The following is a 16,182-nucleotide window of genomic DNA, read 5'->3' as shown; positions in this document are numbered from 1 at the left end:
CACTGGGGAGCTTCTCTGTGGCTTCCTGTACCAGCACTGAACCGTTCGTATTAAGATTTAGAAGATGGGCCAAATGAGAAGTTCATATATCTGTGTTTCTTCTGTTCATACTACGTGTCAGGGAATGTGAGGGAAGTGTGGAATATGGGACATGGCATCATCACCCTAACTGCTTAGGGAGGGTCCTCTGTGCCCAGCACAGTGTTAAGCTCTATGGATCCGGACATGAATAGGAAATGATTCCTGCCCTCAGGAACTTGCTCGGCCACACAAAGAGAGAATCTATGCAGACTGCATATTGAATAGGGGCAGCACAGGAACGAAGCCAGCAAACGCAGCCAAATATGAAAGGAAGAAGTGAGTCCGATGGGATGGGCAGGAAAGAAGCTGAAGGGAAAGCATAACTTGAGATGGGAAATCTGGCATTCTGTAGATACCAGAAGACTCTGAAGGCAACAGGGTTTAAACTCTAAAAATTTGAGGTCAAGGTGAAGAATCTAGAATGGTAATAAACAGGGTAAATTGTTACCGAGTGCTTAGAGAGAAGTAACCAGTCAGTAAATGCGAATTGAATTTGGGTGCCAATAAAACCCATGCCAAACCAACCCAAAAAACCCTTTGGAATTGCAGCTGATATTTGTGGAGGTCATAACTTGCTGGTTCTCGCTGAGCTCTTCCACGGCTCTGCCTTCAGTGCTTTTATCCCTGGGTTATTATCACTTCTGGCCTTGTCAATATGAATAGGACTTAAAAAGGAGCAGCTATAAATGCCGAGTTTTTTGCCTATGAAATTATACAAAGTATGTACAATATGTTAGGTATTTTTTTTCCCAATAGGGAGCCTTGAGAGAGTTAGAGACAGGTTGTTTTTCATCTTGAGAAATTGACCCACCTTGATATTGTGCAGGTGATGACATGGTCACCTCCAAGCTTCCAAATACTCATCGGTGAGATTGTGAAGACGTGCTTGGCACTCTCAACTCGGAGGGCTGTGTTGTTGTTGTTGTTTTTTTTTTCCCAAACAACATAGGTAACCTGTGTCTCAAAATTAATACACACGTATTGCGTCCCATGCAGGGCAGTCAGAGTGAGAGGAGGTGCTTTGGCACAAGGCAGTAGAACGTCCTACAGGTTTTGTTTGTGAGTGTGTGTTTTTGAAATCAAGTGTATTCTAAAAATGGAGAGTCTTACAGCCTTTCTTTCTTTCTCTTCCTTCCTTCCTTCCTCTCTTTCTTTCTTTCTTTCTTTCTTTCTTTCTTTCTTTCTTTCTTTCTTTCTTTCTTTTCAAAAGGACCTTCTTAAGAAATGCTACTCTGCCAAGGCATCTTACCTCTTCCAGCAGGATAAATTCTATGACGTCAGCTACGACACAGGAGACAAGTCCATCCAATGCAGCAGGAGACCGGATGCATTCAAGTTCTGGATGACTTGGAAGGCCCTGGGCACATTAGGCCTTGAAGAAAGAGTTAATCGTGCACTCGCTTTATCTAGGTACTTACCTGTATGTGTATGTGTGTGTGTGTGTGTGTGTGTGTGTGTGTACGTCTGTAACAGAAAGACTTGATGAAAATAACATTTGCAAAGTCTGTATGTATTCTTTCTTTTATGCATTTCTCCTTTCATCGAATGACCATTTTCTCGGTACCTACTATGTGTTAGGAATTATGAGGATCCAGCAGTCCTACGCCTGCCATCTGGGATCCCAGACCAGTAAGAGATACATTTAGGGGACAAAGCTGATAAAATACAAGTGAACCTACTTTTGGGGAAGGGTGGGTACCTGGTGCTCCATGAGCACTCAGGGGGTTTCCCTAGTGTTCTTGAGGGGCATTCGCAGAAGCCCTGGAGGAAGTGACATTCAGCTAAGACCCAGGGAAAAAACGGGAGAAGAATGGTGCAGGCAGAGGGAGCACCAAGCCCAAATCATGGTGACTTTAAAGACCTGAAAAGCAGGTCTGTGCCAATGTGGGGCTGGAACGAAGACACGGAGGTAAAGGTAACGTGGATGTGCTATGGTTACTTGTCTCATTGTAACATCAGAGACAAGCTTTTGAAGCCGCTTTCCAAGACATTAGAAAAGCCCTTAAGAAGATACAGGTGGTAGACACTTGCCAACCAAACCAGACTCTTCTGCTAAGCGTGGATCAGCGAGTGCCCATGAGCAGGTCACAGCCAGATTTAATTTTAAATGTGATTTGTTGAGCCTGAAGCATAGGCTTAATCTTCTCAGTGTTAAAAAAAAAATTGAAACATTTAAAGATGTAAAATACTTAAAAATAGGGAGATTTGTCAAAAAGTCTGGATTTTTGGCTTCTCTTGAAGGATCAGAATGCTCTCAATCCCCCATGGTGACAAACCACTGAACGTGTTGACACCTGTCTAGAGAACCACACTCCCCATACTTCCTCCTGTTTTTCCCAGACAACCTGGACTCTACCATTTATAAACTAGGGGACTGGGGCAAGTTTCTGAACCTCCCTGTACCTCACTTTCATCCCAGTAAAATGGAGATAAAATGGTATGTCGTTCAAATAGCTGTTATGAGGATTAAATGAATTGATATATGTAAGACACTTAGAACAGTGCCTGGCCTGTGCTACATGCTGTATGAGTTTTGGTTATTCTTACCTGCTTGGCCACTATAGGCTTGACCACTATGATCGCTGCTTTGGAGTCTCTCTCCTTCATACTTCCTGTTCACATTTCACTTGCAAAATCCTGAAGTCTCTCCTTAGAGATTTAAGACTGTTTTCTCTTTCCAGACTGGGAGCTGTATGGGTGCTCTGTGCAACACCTGTCTGAAAACTCAGTGTCTTAGAACAGCAATTATTTATTCCCAGACATCTACAAGTGGGCTGGAGTGGCTTTATTGCATACTATGGTGGCTGTAGGGGTTGGTGGAGGGTCCCGCATCTACTCCCTGCATGCTTTGCATCTTCCTTGGATTAGCAGGTGAGCCAGAGTGTGTTCTTGTGATGGAGATGCCAGAAGACCAGGAAGGCAAGCCCCATTATGCCAGCCGACTTTGGAGTTCTGATTGTATCATACTTATTGGCATTCCAATGGCCAAAGCAAATCACATGGCCAACCTCAGTGTCAAGAGGCAGGGAATACAATGGGCTTTTTAGCAGGAAGAATGGCAAAGTTACATGGTTTTGACTTTGAAAATCAAACAGCCAGTTTTTTTACCAGCAAAATGGGGTTATTTGGGACTGGCAGTCGAATTGCAATTCGGGACATGCAAACTATGGCAAACCATAAGCAAGTCTGGAGAACAAAGGAGAGGAATTTGCTTATGTAGAGGAAAGGAGGAAACTGGGAGGGGTTGCTTTAGACATGAGTCCATTGGACGAGGCAGAGAGGATGGCTTCTCATTGGCAGGTAGTATGGCTCCTCACTGGCTGGGGTTTTTGCTAGACAAGGAGAAAATCTCCTTGTTAAAGCCTAGTTAAAAAGACTTCTTCCTGTTGAAAAATGCAACGTAGCTTCTTCCTGTTGAGGTCTGCAATCCATGTCGAGTTTGTAGGGCACAAAAGCTCCATCTTCAGGGCTTCTTACGTCCATTTCAAATGAGGTTTCCTTTATTCTTTTTTTATAATGGCTTGGGTATAAGGACAGGTAAAGAGATGGCTTTAGCACTTTCAGAAAATTGTTAGAAGTCAGCAATTCTAGCGATTATGGCTTAAGAAATAGTTTTAAAAAAATCTATAAATACTGTATCATTTAGGACTCTTTAGGTGGCAAGCAACAGAAACCATAATTCAAGATACTATAAACAAGAAAAGGTAATTTATTATCCCAAGTTCCTTATAAGCTAGTATAATGATGACTGCTGGAGTGACTTAATCTAAGGGCTTAAACAATATCACCAGGCCTGTGTTTCTCTCAGGGTTGCTCTCTCTTATGTTGGTTTATTCCTGTGGGGGAAAATGGCTGCCAGGAATGTTAGATTTCTATCCTCTGTCGTCCCAGGTTCAAGTTCAAGGTTCAAATAAGAGTGTGCTCCTCTCTCAACAATCCTGAAGAAAGTTTTCATATCTGAATGAAGTGAATGTCCAGCTGTCATCAGTCACTGTTGCCAGGGAAATGTGATGCTCTCACTGGTCATGCTGAGTCACTTGCCCTTCCTTGGCATTGGGCAATGTCAATTCTTCCTATAGAATATATGCTGAAACTAGGTGAGGAATATGCCTTTATTAGAAGTAGAGTTAATGTACCTCCATCAGAATTAGGGAGATTACTACTCAATGGTGGGGGAAAAAAAGAAAAAGAACCCTGTCTACCATAATTATTCATAGTTTCTGTTCAATTAAAATAAAAGTTCAGAAAGCTCTGTTGCCTTTTTTTGTATTTTCTCATACTATTTAAGTGTGGTAGAATCTCTGCATTATTTTGTCTAAGCTGCTAAGTAATTCATTGACAGGTGTCTTGAAAGAAGGCTAGATATAAATATTCGATGATCATATTTGTTATAAAGTTAACATTCACCTCAGGGTAGAATTTAATTTATAGTCTAAGGATACTTTCTAATTTTTGCAGAGAAATATCACAGGAGGATAAATGTTAACACTTCAATTCAATTCAACAAACACTTATTGTTTGTAAATGTTTGTCAAGTTGAATTGAATTGAATTAACATTTCAGCGAGCATCACTGCAGACTCTGTGACCTGTATCTAAATATTTGAAAAATAATCCCTCCTCTTTCATGCTGTTACTCATCATAGGTTTTTTTTTTTTTTTTTGCCTTAACTTTCCACAGTTTTCATATATCCAACCCTCTCTTCCTGGGGTGGGCAAAAGTCATCCTGTTCTTCTACCCCCAGCGCCAAGCAAATGCTGAGTTCTTTATTTTTCTTTTCTTTTCTTTTTTTTTCTTTTCCCTTTTCTTCTCTTCCCTTTCTTTCTTTCTTTCTTTCTTTCTTTCTTTCTTTCTTTCTCTTTCCTTCCTTCCTTCTTCTTTCTTTTTTAGAAATAAACAGACAGAGAGCAGGAGGGGAAGTGTAGAGGGAAAGGGTGAGAGAATTTTAAGCAGACTTCATGCCCAGTGAGGAGTCTGATGCGGGGCTCAATCTCACAACCCTGAGAGCATGTCATGAGCTAAAATCTAGAGTCAGATGCTTAACCAACTGAGCCACCCAGGTGCTGCAATTTTTATTTTATTTTTGGTTGAGCCCTTTTAGACATGTCACTTGGAATAAATATGAAATTATAAACTTGAAGAAAGTTTCTCTAGGATTAAGAACTATATCAGGTTGGCAATATAAGTCTTTATTTTTATGATTTTATTTATTTTCATATTGGCTAATTGGTTTGTAGTTCTGCTCTTCAGGAAAGGAGAAATTTTTCTTAGAGCTGGGATCTATTCTGTTTGAGCCCACGTACAGTAGTGTCCTAGTAGACTGGCTCTCAGGAGGAAGAAACAAAAACCGCAGTTTGTAATGTCTGTCAGTCCCCATTGCGTAAATATTCCCATTGTGTAAAATTACAAGCTGTCAACAGTTGTGATTTGCAAAATTCCTAAGTATTTAACAATGGGCTCTTGCTAGCCAGTCCATAATGGCTCCAGAACACCATTGATTAAGTGAGCCAGGATAATCAGTTCAAACCACTGACTCTTGAGAGTTCAAACTCCATTTCTCATCAAGCTCACTGACCCTAGGCCACTGACTTTAGAGTTTACCTAATAAAAATGATTCTCATCCATGTCCAGAGGGCTCTACCTGGCATAATGTCTATAATTTCAGAATTAATGTTGTTTTGTTTCCAAGGAGAATCATTTCCTTCAGTAGATAAGAATTAGCGAAGTAAAGCTGCAAATGAGGGCTGTGTTCCTAATTGGGGTGCACGCCTATAACCAGGAGCCTGATGTAGCCAACGCACCCATTGCCCGAGACCCTCTGTTAGATCTCTCGAATACTGGAAAGGCTGGGCAACTCTTTTCCCCCTGACATTGCAGGAAAGATTGCTCTGACTCCACAGAAACAATATTGCCATGTTCCTGAATCTAAATGGAGCTTGGTTTTGAAATTTGTATATTGACCTTAAGATTGAAGGACGGGAGTTTGATGGAGCAATGGGTTGCCCTCCCCCGATCAGATAGCTTTCTCTCTCTTCCCTTGGGAAAGCCAGAGCAGACATTAGAGGACAAAGATTCCTGTTTAATGAGTTGTCAGGATCTAGGAAAAAGGGAAAAATTAGTGCCTGGAAGATCTCTAAGGCCTTTACTAATTTCCATTTGACCCTCGTCATTCCAATCAGCAAGAGAAATCTTATCTCGAGAAATATTAATGACTAAAAACTGGCTTTCTCCTTGGGTTGTTTGAAAAACGGTGACATCAGGAACCTAAAACAGTGTGAGATTATGAAGCATAACTGAACTGCAGAGGGCTGGGGTTTAAAACCACCACCTCGGACACCAGGCAGGTGACTGTGTGTCCCTGATATCCGCCTAGGGAAGTTGAACATGTTTCCCAACACCCAGGGCTACCTGTTGCCGGGGGCACCTTCTAGGCCCCTGCTATGGCCCTCGGGTTAAATGGATATTCAGTAAGAGGTAATTTTTAAAGCAAGCCGAGAAAGGCATGTGTGTAAATCTTTTCAACAACAACAAACAGCTCAAGAATTCCCATTCGGCTACTTTGTTGGCTCTCCAGTGTATCATTTATCTAGTCCCTTGACACACAATCTCTGTAATCTCTCAGATGGCATTCATTTCACCGACTTGCATGAATACTGAGGGATTGATTGTTTTCAGAGTAGTAAAGGTGAGCAGTTACCCAACGGCACTTCCGTGCTAGTGCATTTCTCTAGGTGACAGAGGCGGGGAGTCTACAGGCCTAAGGAAGGGCCAGGGTTTTCATTTTTTTCTCGATATTGGTAATTTCTCAAAAATCACAATTGCAGGAGAACGTAGCATGTAGGTGTTTGTGATGAATCACACAAGTCATACAGCATGTTCTCATATATGCAGAGCATACAGAAAGCAGATGGAGAAACCTCTCAGGAATTCTGGGAGGCTCCGTGCATCAGAAAAATATTTCAAATGGGGACATGAGACTGGGAGAGAAAGTTGGTCCAGCATGTTCCAAGGAGACTCTGAGTAGCTGAGAAAGGGACTGGAAAGACGGCTTCCAGGAAGGAAAGGATGTCCTGCAAAAGGACAAGTGAAAGGCAAAAACACCAGATATAATCATTTAACAAATCGGAGAATTGAAGGTCTTCAGGGTTGGAAGCGTATCCGTGAGCAAAGGAAGGGGAAGTAGTTTGGGCACAGGATTATCATTAATGTCTGCTTCAAAATCAAGCCAGAAGCTTCATATGACGAGTTTTTTTACCCGGTAGGATTGGTGAAAATTTTTGCTAATGTGTAATTTCTTCCCCCCTCGCTTCTCTCTTTTTGCTAAGCTTAGCAGGAAGCATGGTGATGAGTTTTATAAGCTATTGCTGTTTTTTGAACCCATTTAACTGGATGCCCTCTGGTAGAAGTAGCTTCTGGTTCCTGCATTATATCCCCAAACTCAATGTACATCTTTTTCTGGTTCGCATCAGATAAGAAGAGCTGGATTTTCTTTGTTTTCGTTTTTTGCCTGAAATGTATTTTATCTTTAGTCTGTTTCCATGTATTGAAAAGAAAAATTGTGAGGAACAAATCATCCCTATGAATGTAGGCAGTAGTGACTCAAACCTTATTTGGATTCCATCCCCCAAACTCCTTTCACTTAAACTTTTATTTAAGAAGAGGGGAAGGGACCCTATTGAAGAAGCACTTCTCAACTAGCTTCTCTGAAACTGCCCTCTGTGGGATAATAGACTTCCAGAAGATCTTAATGAATGTTCTTCCAAAAAATGTTTCCATGGCCAAATATGTTTGGAAAGTGCTAATAACTAGTATGTTATTTCTCAGAGATACAGTGTTCCTGAGGGGGCCTGTAATATGGAAACATTTTTAACTTTGTTTTTAACATTTTTAACATGCAGACACTGTATATTGTTCACCCAACAATCATTCTCCCTCTTTTTCTTGCTAAGAGAACCTTGATTTTATTTAGGTAGCAATAGTGTAGCTGGGAACATTGGTCTAAGCCAACCTCCAGCACCTGTAATGAGTTTAGGGTTAAATCTATGACTCAGCCTCGGTCAGGAAGATGGAGGATGAATTCTTTGAAGGCTTCTGGGGAAAATATTCTTACCTCAGTAGAGAGAAAGGGAAAGGAAATGTTTTTGCTCCCGCCTCCTCCCCTCCTTCTTGGATACTCGTGGAAGGCTGCGATGCATGGAGTGCGGCACCCATCTTGAGAACATGAGACAATTCATAAGGACTCCGAGCAAGGCAGGCTGAGATGATGGGAAATGCCTGGTTCTTGATGACAGTATTGAACCATTCAACCAGCTCAATAAATGTCCTTATGAATGAAGCCAAGGAGCCTTCTAATTGTGGACACAAGTAATCTAACTGGCATGCCCAGCATTGCTTACATTTATTTGGCAATTGAACTCGTTTATGTGGGAGACCTATGAACCTGGGTTGGCAGGGAGCATAGTTGGGGGACTCCTGTGTAAGCCTTTTATTATGGTTATAATAGCAACCCTTCACCTGAATCACCTCTACTCTCAACTCAGTTGGACTGTTACACTCTGGGCTCTGAGAGTGGCTGCAGTAGGGACAGTGGCCCTGACACAAAGCCCAGGTCCCCATGGTTAGCAAAAAGCAGGTTGTTTTTTTTTTTTTTTTAAGATTTTATTTATTTATTTGACAGAGATAGAGACAGCCAGCGAGAGAGGGAACACAAGCAGGGGGAGTGGGAGAGGAAGAAGCAGGCTCATAGCGGAGGAGCCGATGTGGGGCTCGATCCCATAACGCCGGGATCATGCCCTGAGCCGAAGGCAGACGCTTAACGACTGTGCCACCCAGGCACCCCCAAAAAGCAGGGTTTTAACTGAAATGATGTAGCTCTGTTTTAGGATCCCTTTCTCCTGGGAGCAGCGTTAGCCAGTTTGGCAGAAATAGCTTAAATTGAGACTTTTGTGTACGTTTCCTACAGTCATCATCTGTTCGGGAAGGGTTTTACCCACCTACTCCACATCTCCAATGCATACAGGAGGAAACTGAGGCAGGCTCAGGGAAGCTAAGGAATTTGCCTAGAGTCACCAAGTTGATGAGCTGCACAATTAGAATCTTCTAGAGTCAGTTCCAGGATTTCTGGAGATGCAAAGCTTTTCCATAGGCTCGTCGTGTCCAGGATTAGTGTAGGCTTCCTTAGGATGAAGTGTGGTATTGCTCTGGTGTTCACAGATTGCCTATATACGTTTGTGTCTGAGAAACTGAAAAAGTACGATTCACAAGCTTTCCTTGCATTGATAGAGATTGTATATGTCTGTCTATTATGTTTGCGTTTTACATTTTTCTTTTTTAAGTTCCTTTCAAAAATTACGCAAGTAACCACATCTATGAAACTTTGCAAAGAAATATAAAAAGAGAGAAACTACCCCATTGTATTCTGTTTGTTCCTCCCCCAGGTAAACACTAACAATTTATTGTGTACCCTTCCATTCTTTACTCTCTCTTCTCTGTATATGGATACAGGGATAGGAATTATTTCTGCATTTTTTTGATAATTTCTTAAAAAAGCAAAATCATATTATTGACATTTCTCAGTACCTTGCTTTTGTCTCTTGCCAACACATCGCGAGCATCCCTGTGGTTTAACTGAAGTAGATGTAATTCATTGCTTTTAATAGATGTGTCATATTATGTTGCGTTGCTATAATACATTTTATTTCACCATTTTCCAATTTCTGGATTTTAATCTTGTTTCTGGTTATTTTGTATGAAATACATGCACACATATGTAGGCATAGACTTAGGTAAAATTACATATATGCATGATTTTACTTAATTTTTTTGAAACAACGTTTGAGATTAGAAAAGCAGATTGTGTTATGTCAATTTCCTTAGAATTAAGGCCAAGAAAAATATTTTTATTGTTCTTAAACATTAATCTATGTAATTTAGTGACATGATCATAGTCCATATAATTGGTTTTTTTAAAGACTTATTTTTATTTATTTTTTTAGGGGGAGGGAGGGGCAGAGGGAGACAGAGAGAAAGAGATCTCAAATACGCTCTGTGCTGAGTGCGGAGCCTGGAGCGGGGCTCGATCCTGTGACCCTTAGATCATGACCTGAGCTATAATCAAGACTCAGATGCTCAACCAACTGAGCTACCCAGGTGCCCCTTCCAGATAATTATACCATAATTCCATATGATGAATGGACCATAATTTTCAAAGCCAATCCTCATTCCTGGGTTTTACGTTTTGTGTTTGTTTGTTTTGCTGTTACATATAAAATCACAATAAATATTCTGGCAAGTACATTTTTGTCAATGCCCCTGATCTTTTCCTTACATCCCCCCCCCCCCCAAATCTGAAATACTGATTCAAGGGCTGGGAACTTTTCAAGGCTCATGATGTAATCACTATTTTAAAGGCCAATTATTTCAAAAGGCTCCTCTTTTTATATAGACAGTAACCAAGCCCAAGGGAGAGGTATCCATGTTGATTTACTCTATGTTCTCAAAGTCATTTTCACCTTTTTTTGGTCAAATTCTGCATCTCCTGTATCCATGCCCTTTGCTTATGGCATGATAGTTCTTTTTTCCCTGACATTGGAGATGATTTCATAGACATTCTGTCAATGGCTACAGCCCACTTACTTTTAACATGAAACTAATGATCAGTCCTTTTTCCCTCTGTCCCGGCCCTGGAAAAGACAATGTTGAGCTTCCTTGATCTTAAATGAGCTTATAGGTAGGACTATCCAAAAGCCAGCTAGGTAATTTAAGTACCTGTGCGAAATCCCTAGCTAGACCATGGATGTGAAACCCACATGGTCGGAGATGTATCTCCAGTCTACTTTAGGTGGTTTTCATCCTGGGGTTACAGTCTGACGCTAACATGAGAGATAAACGTCACCTCCTCCAAAAGATGGATCTTTTTACTCGGACCCCAGGGGTATCTGTCTAAATCCATGTTCATCCCTGTCCCCCTGCCCTTCCTTGTATTTCCAAGCCTTGTCTCTGCATTCTGAAATAACAGTGTTTTGTGTGTCACTCGTGCTCATGGAATTGTTAGATGCCGGATTATAAATATTATTGTGTCTTTCATTTTTAGGTACCTGGTAGAAGAAATCAAGAAAAGAGAAGGATTCAAATTATTGCTGGAAGTAAGTGATTATGGAATTGTGCGCGTGATTTTGTCAGTCAACAGCGATGAAGGTGGCAATTTTCTAATCTGTTATATTTCATTGGTTTTTGTGTTACAGCCTTAGAAACAAGTCATTAGCTTAATTCATGGAGTCCATTATGTTAATTTACTCTATTAGGGAGTATTTTGCCTTTGTTGGATTCGCAAAGAACACACTTGCCTTTAAGTATTGAAAATTAAAGTGCTCAATAATAATTACCAAGGATAATACTGAATAAATATATAAATTGCATGATGATTGTACTGTGAATATTCAACTGTGCTATAGTGGTGCCTGCATGTGAAAAATCAATTAAGTGAATGTACAATAATGCATATAGTTTTCTCTTTATAAAATAACGAGAGCATGTAAGCTTCGGAGCAATGGGAAAATAAGTCATTTCGTGGTTGGACTATTTGCTATGTATAAGAAATAAAATGGTTGCAAAGATAGAGAATGCTGGATTTTTTCCAAAATATATGGTTAGAAATTATGAAGAATCTTACTTAATTCTGGTTTTTAAGAAATATGAAGTGTGGAATGTTCTCTTAGATCTTCTTAGAGCATATATTATACAGCAATTTTCAACCTAATGTAAAAATCACCTAGAGATTCCAGCCTGGAAACATTTTCATATGTAAGCAATCTGGCTAACTTTTGGCATTCATTTATTCAGCAAGATTTATTGAGCGATTTTTTGTGCCAGGCACAGTTCTAGGCACTGCAGGTATGAGGCAGGGAAATTCCCTGCTCTGGTAGTGCTTATACTCAAAGGACAAGTGACAAGCGATAAACAAGCAAATTAATATCTAGCAAACATCAGGTAGTTAGATGTGTTAAGAAAACAATAAGCAGGTTCATGAGAGAGAATTTAGTACACAAGTAAAGACAGAGTTAAAAATGTGGCAAGTTCTATAATAGAAATGAGGGTGGAATGCTGGAATGATGATGTGGGTGGTGGGGTGGCCTGTTTCATTTGGGTCACTCAGGTAGGGCCCTCTGGGGTTGTCTTTGAGCTGAAACCTGATTGATGGTAAACAGCACGCCATGTGGATATCTGAGGGAAAGGCATTCTAGATAGAATCAATAAACAACTACAAAGCCTTTCAGCTGAAAAGAGTTCTATGTGGTTGAAGAAACAGAAGCAGGTATATTAAGCAAGGGGCAGGGGTGCAGGTGGTGATGTGGGTGGAGAGGTGGGCAGAGACCAGAGCAGATGGAGTCAGGTAGGTCCTGGTTTTGGCTTTTATTCCAAGTGTAATCATGGGAGAAGTTTTATGCAGACAGAAGTTTGAATTCCATTTTATTTATTTATTTTTTTAAACTTTATTTTATTTTATTTGTTTAAGAGGGAGAGAGAGAGAGAGAGAGAGAGAGAGAGAGAGGAGGGGCAGAGAGAGTGGAGCCCGACACGGGCCTTGGTCTCAGGATCCTGAGATCATGACCTGATTGGAACTCAAAAGTCGGATGCTTAACTGACCGAGCCACCCGAGGACCCTCTGAATTCCATTTTAAAAGATCATGCTGAATGTCCTGGGAAGAGAGGAATGGGGTAGGAGGAGGTGAAGGGAGGCCAAGGAAAGTGTAAATCAGACAAATTGAGATGCTGTTGCAGAGGCCCAGGCGAGGTATGATGACGGTCCTTCCACCACTATCTACAAAAGAGTCCAAAGTTCCTGAAAAATAGGAACCTGAAGGAACCTGCAAAGATAACAAGATAATCCATTTTTAAATGACTTTCTGAGAATACCACCAAAGAAGCAAAAAGGCGAACTTAGAGTGTGGGACATTCTCCAGGACAGCTGACCTGGTTTCTTCAACAGGTCAGTGGCGTGAAGAAAAATTAAGGAGGAGGGAGTGATGGGTCACTTCCCAGGAAGCCAGGATCACTCTGGGTTCAAAGAGACAGAAGAGGCCCCCTAACCTCAGGCAGCACGTGGAGCTGTTGGAATCCTAGTTTGAATGATTGTAAAAAGTAGATTTTGAAACAGTTGGGAAATTTCTAATGTGAAACTGGATAATACCAAGGAATTACTGATAATTTTGTTAGGTATGACAGTGGCATTATGCCTACGTAAGAAAACGTGTGTATTTTTAAGAGATGAACACTTAAGCACATGGGGTAAAACAACAGCTATAGGATTGCCTGGAGTTTGAGTCCGAGTGACTTTTTAAGTTTTCTTGAGTTTGAGTTGCCTTCTTTATTTCTCTGAAAAAGAGTTGCCCTCTATTTTTACATGTTTGAATTGCCTTCTTCATTTCTCTGGCGGAGGGAGCCATGGTGCTTATGCAAAGTGCTGTACACTTTGGAACTGCAAACTTTTGATAGAGCTGAAAGAAAAAGTGCTGAGAAAAAGGTGAACTGTTTTAGAAGTTATTTATATATTCTTTCTAAAGGCTTAAAAGTGAAGGGAGGGAACTCGTACTATCATCTTTAGGGAATTGCAAACATTCACATCCTTGTAATGCAAGCTAAGGTGGGTTTTCAACTTTAGGCAGCCTTCTGTCCTGGATATTTTATCTATGGGAGCCAGATGGCCCCAAAGCAGTGAACGTGGCTTTCTCAATGGCGCTCCAGAATTCCTCCTTACCAGGGGTTTTGTATGTGATCTGCATTTGCCTCTCTTCTCTGCGCTCCATTTGGAGAAATAATGTAAATTTAGACCTTGAGTCTCACATATAAGTGTCAAGGCAATTATCCTTTTTGTTAACAAATGCTTACTTTGGATTGATTAAATATAACCCTAATGCATACTTAAGAGAAGAGAGATTTGATTAGAGTATAGACTGAAACTGAATCTTTCAGTTTAGGAAAAATGAAAGCCTATAATTATATATATATAATTTGTACATATGAAATTTTATTTCTATTATATATATAAAGAATATATATATTCACTCACTTTTTAGCAGATAGAATGTTAAGTGGAATATTGAAAACGAACACAACAAAACAGAGTATCCAGTACTTGAATATCTTTTCCTGAAAAGAGCAAAAATAATGCATATCTTCTTGAAAATGATTGAAAGTTATCATTTCAAATGAATTCTGCATTATTCATAGGCCCCTGAAAATCATCTCTCTGTTTTTCTGTGTGGGAACTAAGATCTAATAGATGTTTTCCTCGAGGTACACTCATTCGTATCCTATCGTTCACATATTTTATTTTGATCTCTTGGGAGAGTCCTATTATTCAACTTTTTGTTTTTCTCTTCCTGAGTTCCACATTAAGAAGAGTTATTGAGGTTTCATAGACTTGCCAGATTATCAAGGATCTTCAAAGACGTCTAGTCACCTTCCTGCTCAAGGCAGGAAACCTCTCTTGACAAGTAACCGTAACAGGAAGTCAACCTCTTCCTGAACACTTCCTGTGTCAGATAGTTCACAGCTCAGTCCTCTTCCCTGGAGCTCTAATTACTCATATTCTATTACTTATTGACCCCTACTGTTAAAATGTATCAAGCATATTGCAATTTATAGTTTTCTTTTTATCTAGTTTCATTAGATGGTAGCACCCTTCTAATTGCAAAATCCAATGCACATCTGAAGTCGTCGTCGTGTTGGGCTTCTGTAGCATTTTATACCATTATCCACTCCCTCCCTCTTGAAATGCTCTTCTGTTTTGGTTTCTTTGAATTTCTCACCCAGTTTTTCTCCTTTCCATGTGACTTTTTCCCCTCAGTCTCTATGCGAAGGAGGTCTCTTCATCTGGGTACCCCATTAGATATTATTTTCCACTCTTCTGCCTTTAGTTCTTCATTGTGTCCACATATACCCTCTGAAATGTTTAATCCATTTCTAAACTTTGTTATCATTGACTTCAATAATGTCTCTATCCTTGTCTGGTCTCCTAAACTCTAGTCCTTTGTATATAGGTATGTTCTGAAATTTTCAGTTAGACTGCCACAGGTACCTTAAATTCAGTACTTTTCTTTCTTTCTTTCTTTCTTTCTTTCTTTCTTTCTTTCTTTCTTTCTTTCTTTCAGATTTATTCATTTATTTTGGCAGTGGGGATGAAGGGCCAAGGGGAGAGAAAGAATCTCAAGCAGGCTCTGCACTCAGCACGGCCCAACATGGGGCTCCATCTCATGACCTGAGCAGTAACCAAGAGTGAGACACTCAACTGGCTCTGCCATCCAGGTGCCCCTCAAATTCAACATTCCTAAAGCTGAAGTGTAACCATTCTCTTTTCCCAAATTCTACGTTCTTCTTTTGGTCATCCAAACAAATGTTGATCCATCCAAACAGAAATCTTGATGTTGTCTTCACTATCTCCCTTTCCCTTCTCTTAAATGTATCTTGGGCACTTTTCTCCACTCCTGAAACCACTGCCTCAGGTCAGGCTCCTGTCACTCCTCAGGTTGGCCCTGTCTCGTAACTCATCCCCTTCCAGTCTCAGATGCCCTTCCAAACCATCTCCACATGGCAGCCACACTGTGGCCTTTCTAAAGTGAAATCTGCTCCCTAGATTGAAATTCTCCCGTGATTCCACATTGCCTCTAGAATCAAGCCCAAGCTCCCAAGCATGGCAGATGAGGAAGCCCTTCGTATAGTGACTCTCATTCCCATGTCCAGCTTCTCCTCTCTTCCCCTTGTCCTCTATTCATTCCAAGTTCTTGCCATCCCCCTGAATACATGGGCTTCTACGTGTGCACTATTCCCGTCGCCAGAAATGTTTCTTGTATTACGAGAAATTTCTTCTTTTGTAGTTCTCATTCCATTGCAGTTTAATTGCCTACACTTAGTTCCATTACTAGTCGCTGAGTTCCCAGAGATAAGCATACAGTGTAAGTCATTTTTCTCATCTTAATGTCTGGTCCAGTATCTAGAACATAGAAAATTCTGCTGAATTGAACATTTCAGTTACCCTTCTCTGGGCAGGCTATAATTCTTTATCATTCCCCCTCAAATACTGTATGCAAAAATAGCGATGTG

General features: G+C 40.6%; 1 protein-coding gene across 1 annotated transcript in view; it reads left to right on the top strand.

The window, feature by feature from the left end:
• Window positions 1-16,182, top strand: part of GADL1 (glutamate decarboxylase like 1) — a 131,415-nt gene that overhangs the window by 60,820 nt on the left and 54,413 nt on the right. The window contains exons 11-12 of the mRNA XM_008709626.2: window positions 1,292-1,491; window positions 11,174-11,225. Of these exons, the coding sequence (XP_008707848.1) occupies window positions 1,292-1,491; window positions 11,174-11,225 (252 nt within the window). The remainder of the gene's footprint in view (window positions 1-1,291; window positions 1,492-11,173; window positions 11,226-16,182) is intronic.

Source organism: Ursus maritimus, unplaced genomic scaffold (assembly GCF_017311325.1).
Source record: "Ursus maritimus isolate PB19 unplaced genomic scaffold, ASM1731132v1 scaffold_20, whole genome shotgun sequence".
Taxonomy (NCBI): domain Eukaryota; kingdom Metazoa; phylum Chordata; class Mammalia; order Carnivora; family Ursidae; genus Ursus; species Ursus maritimus.
Note: the sequence above shows the minus strand (reverse complement) of the source record. Positions and strands in the feature narration are given on the sequence as shown.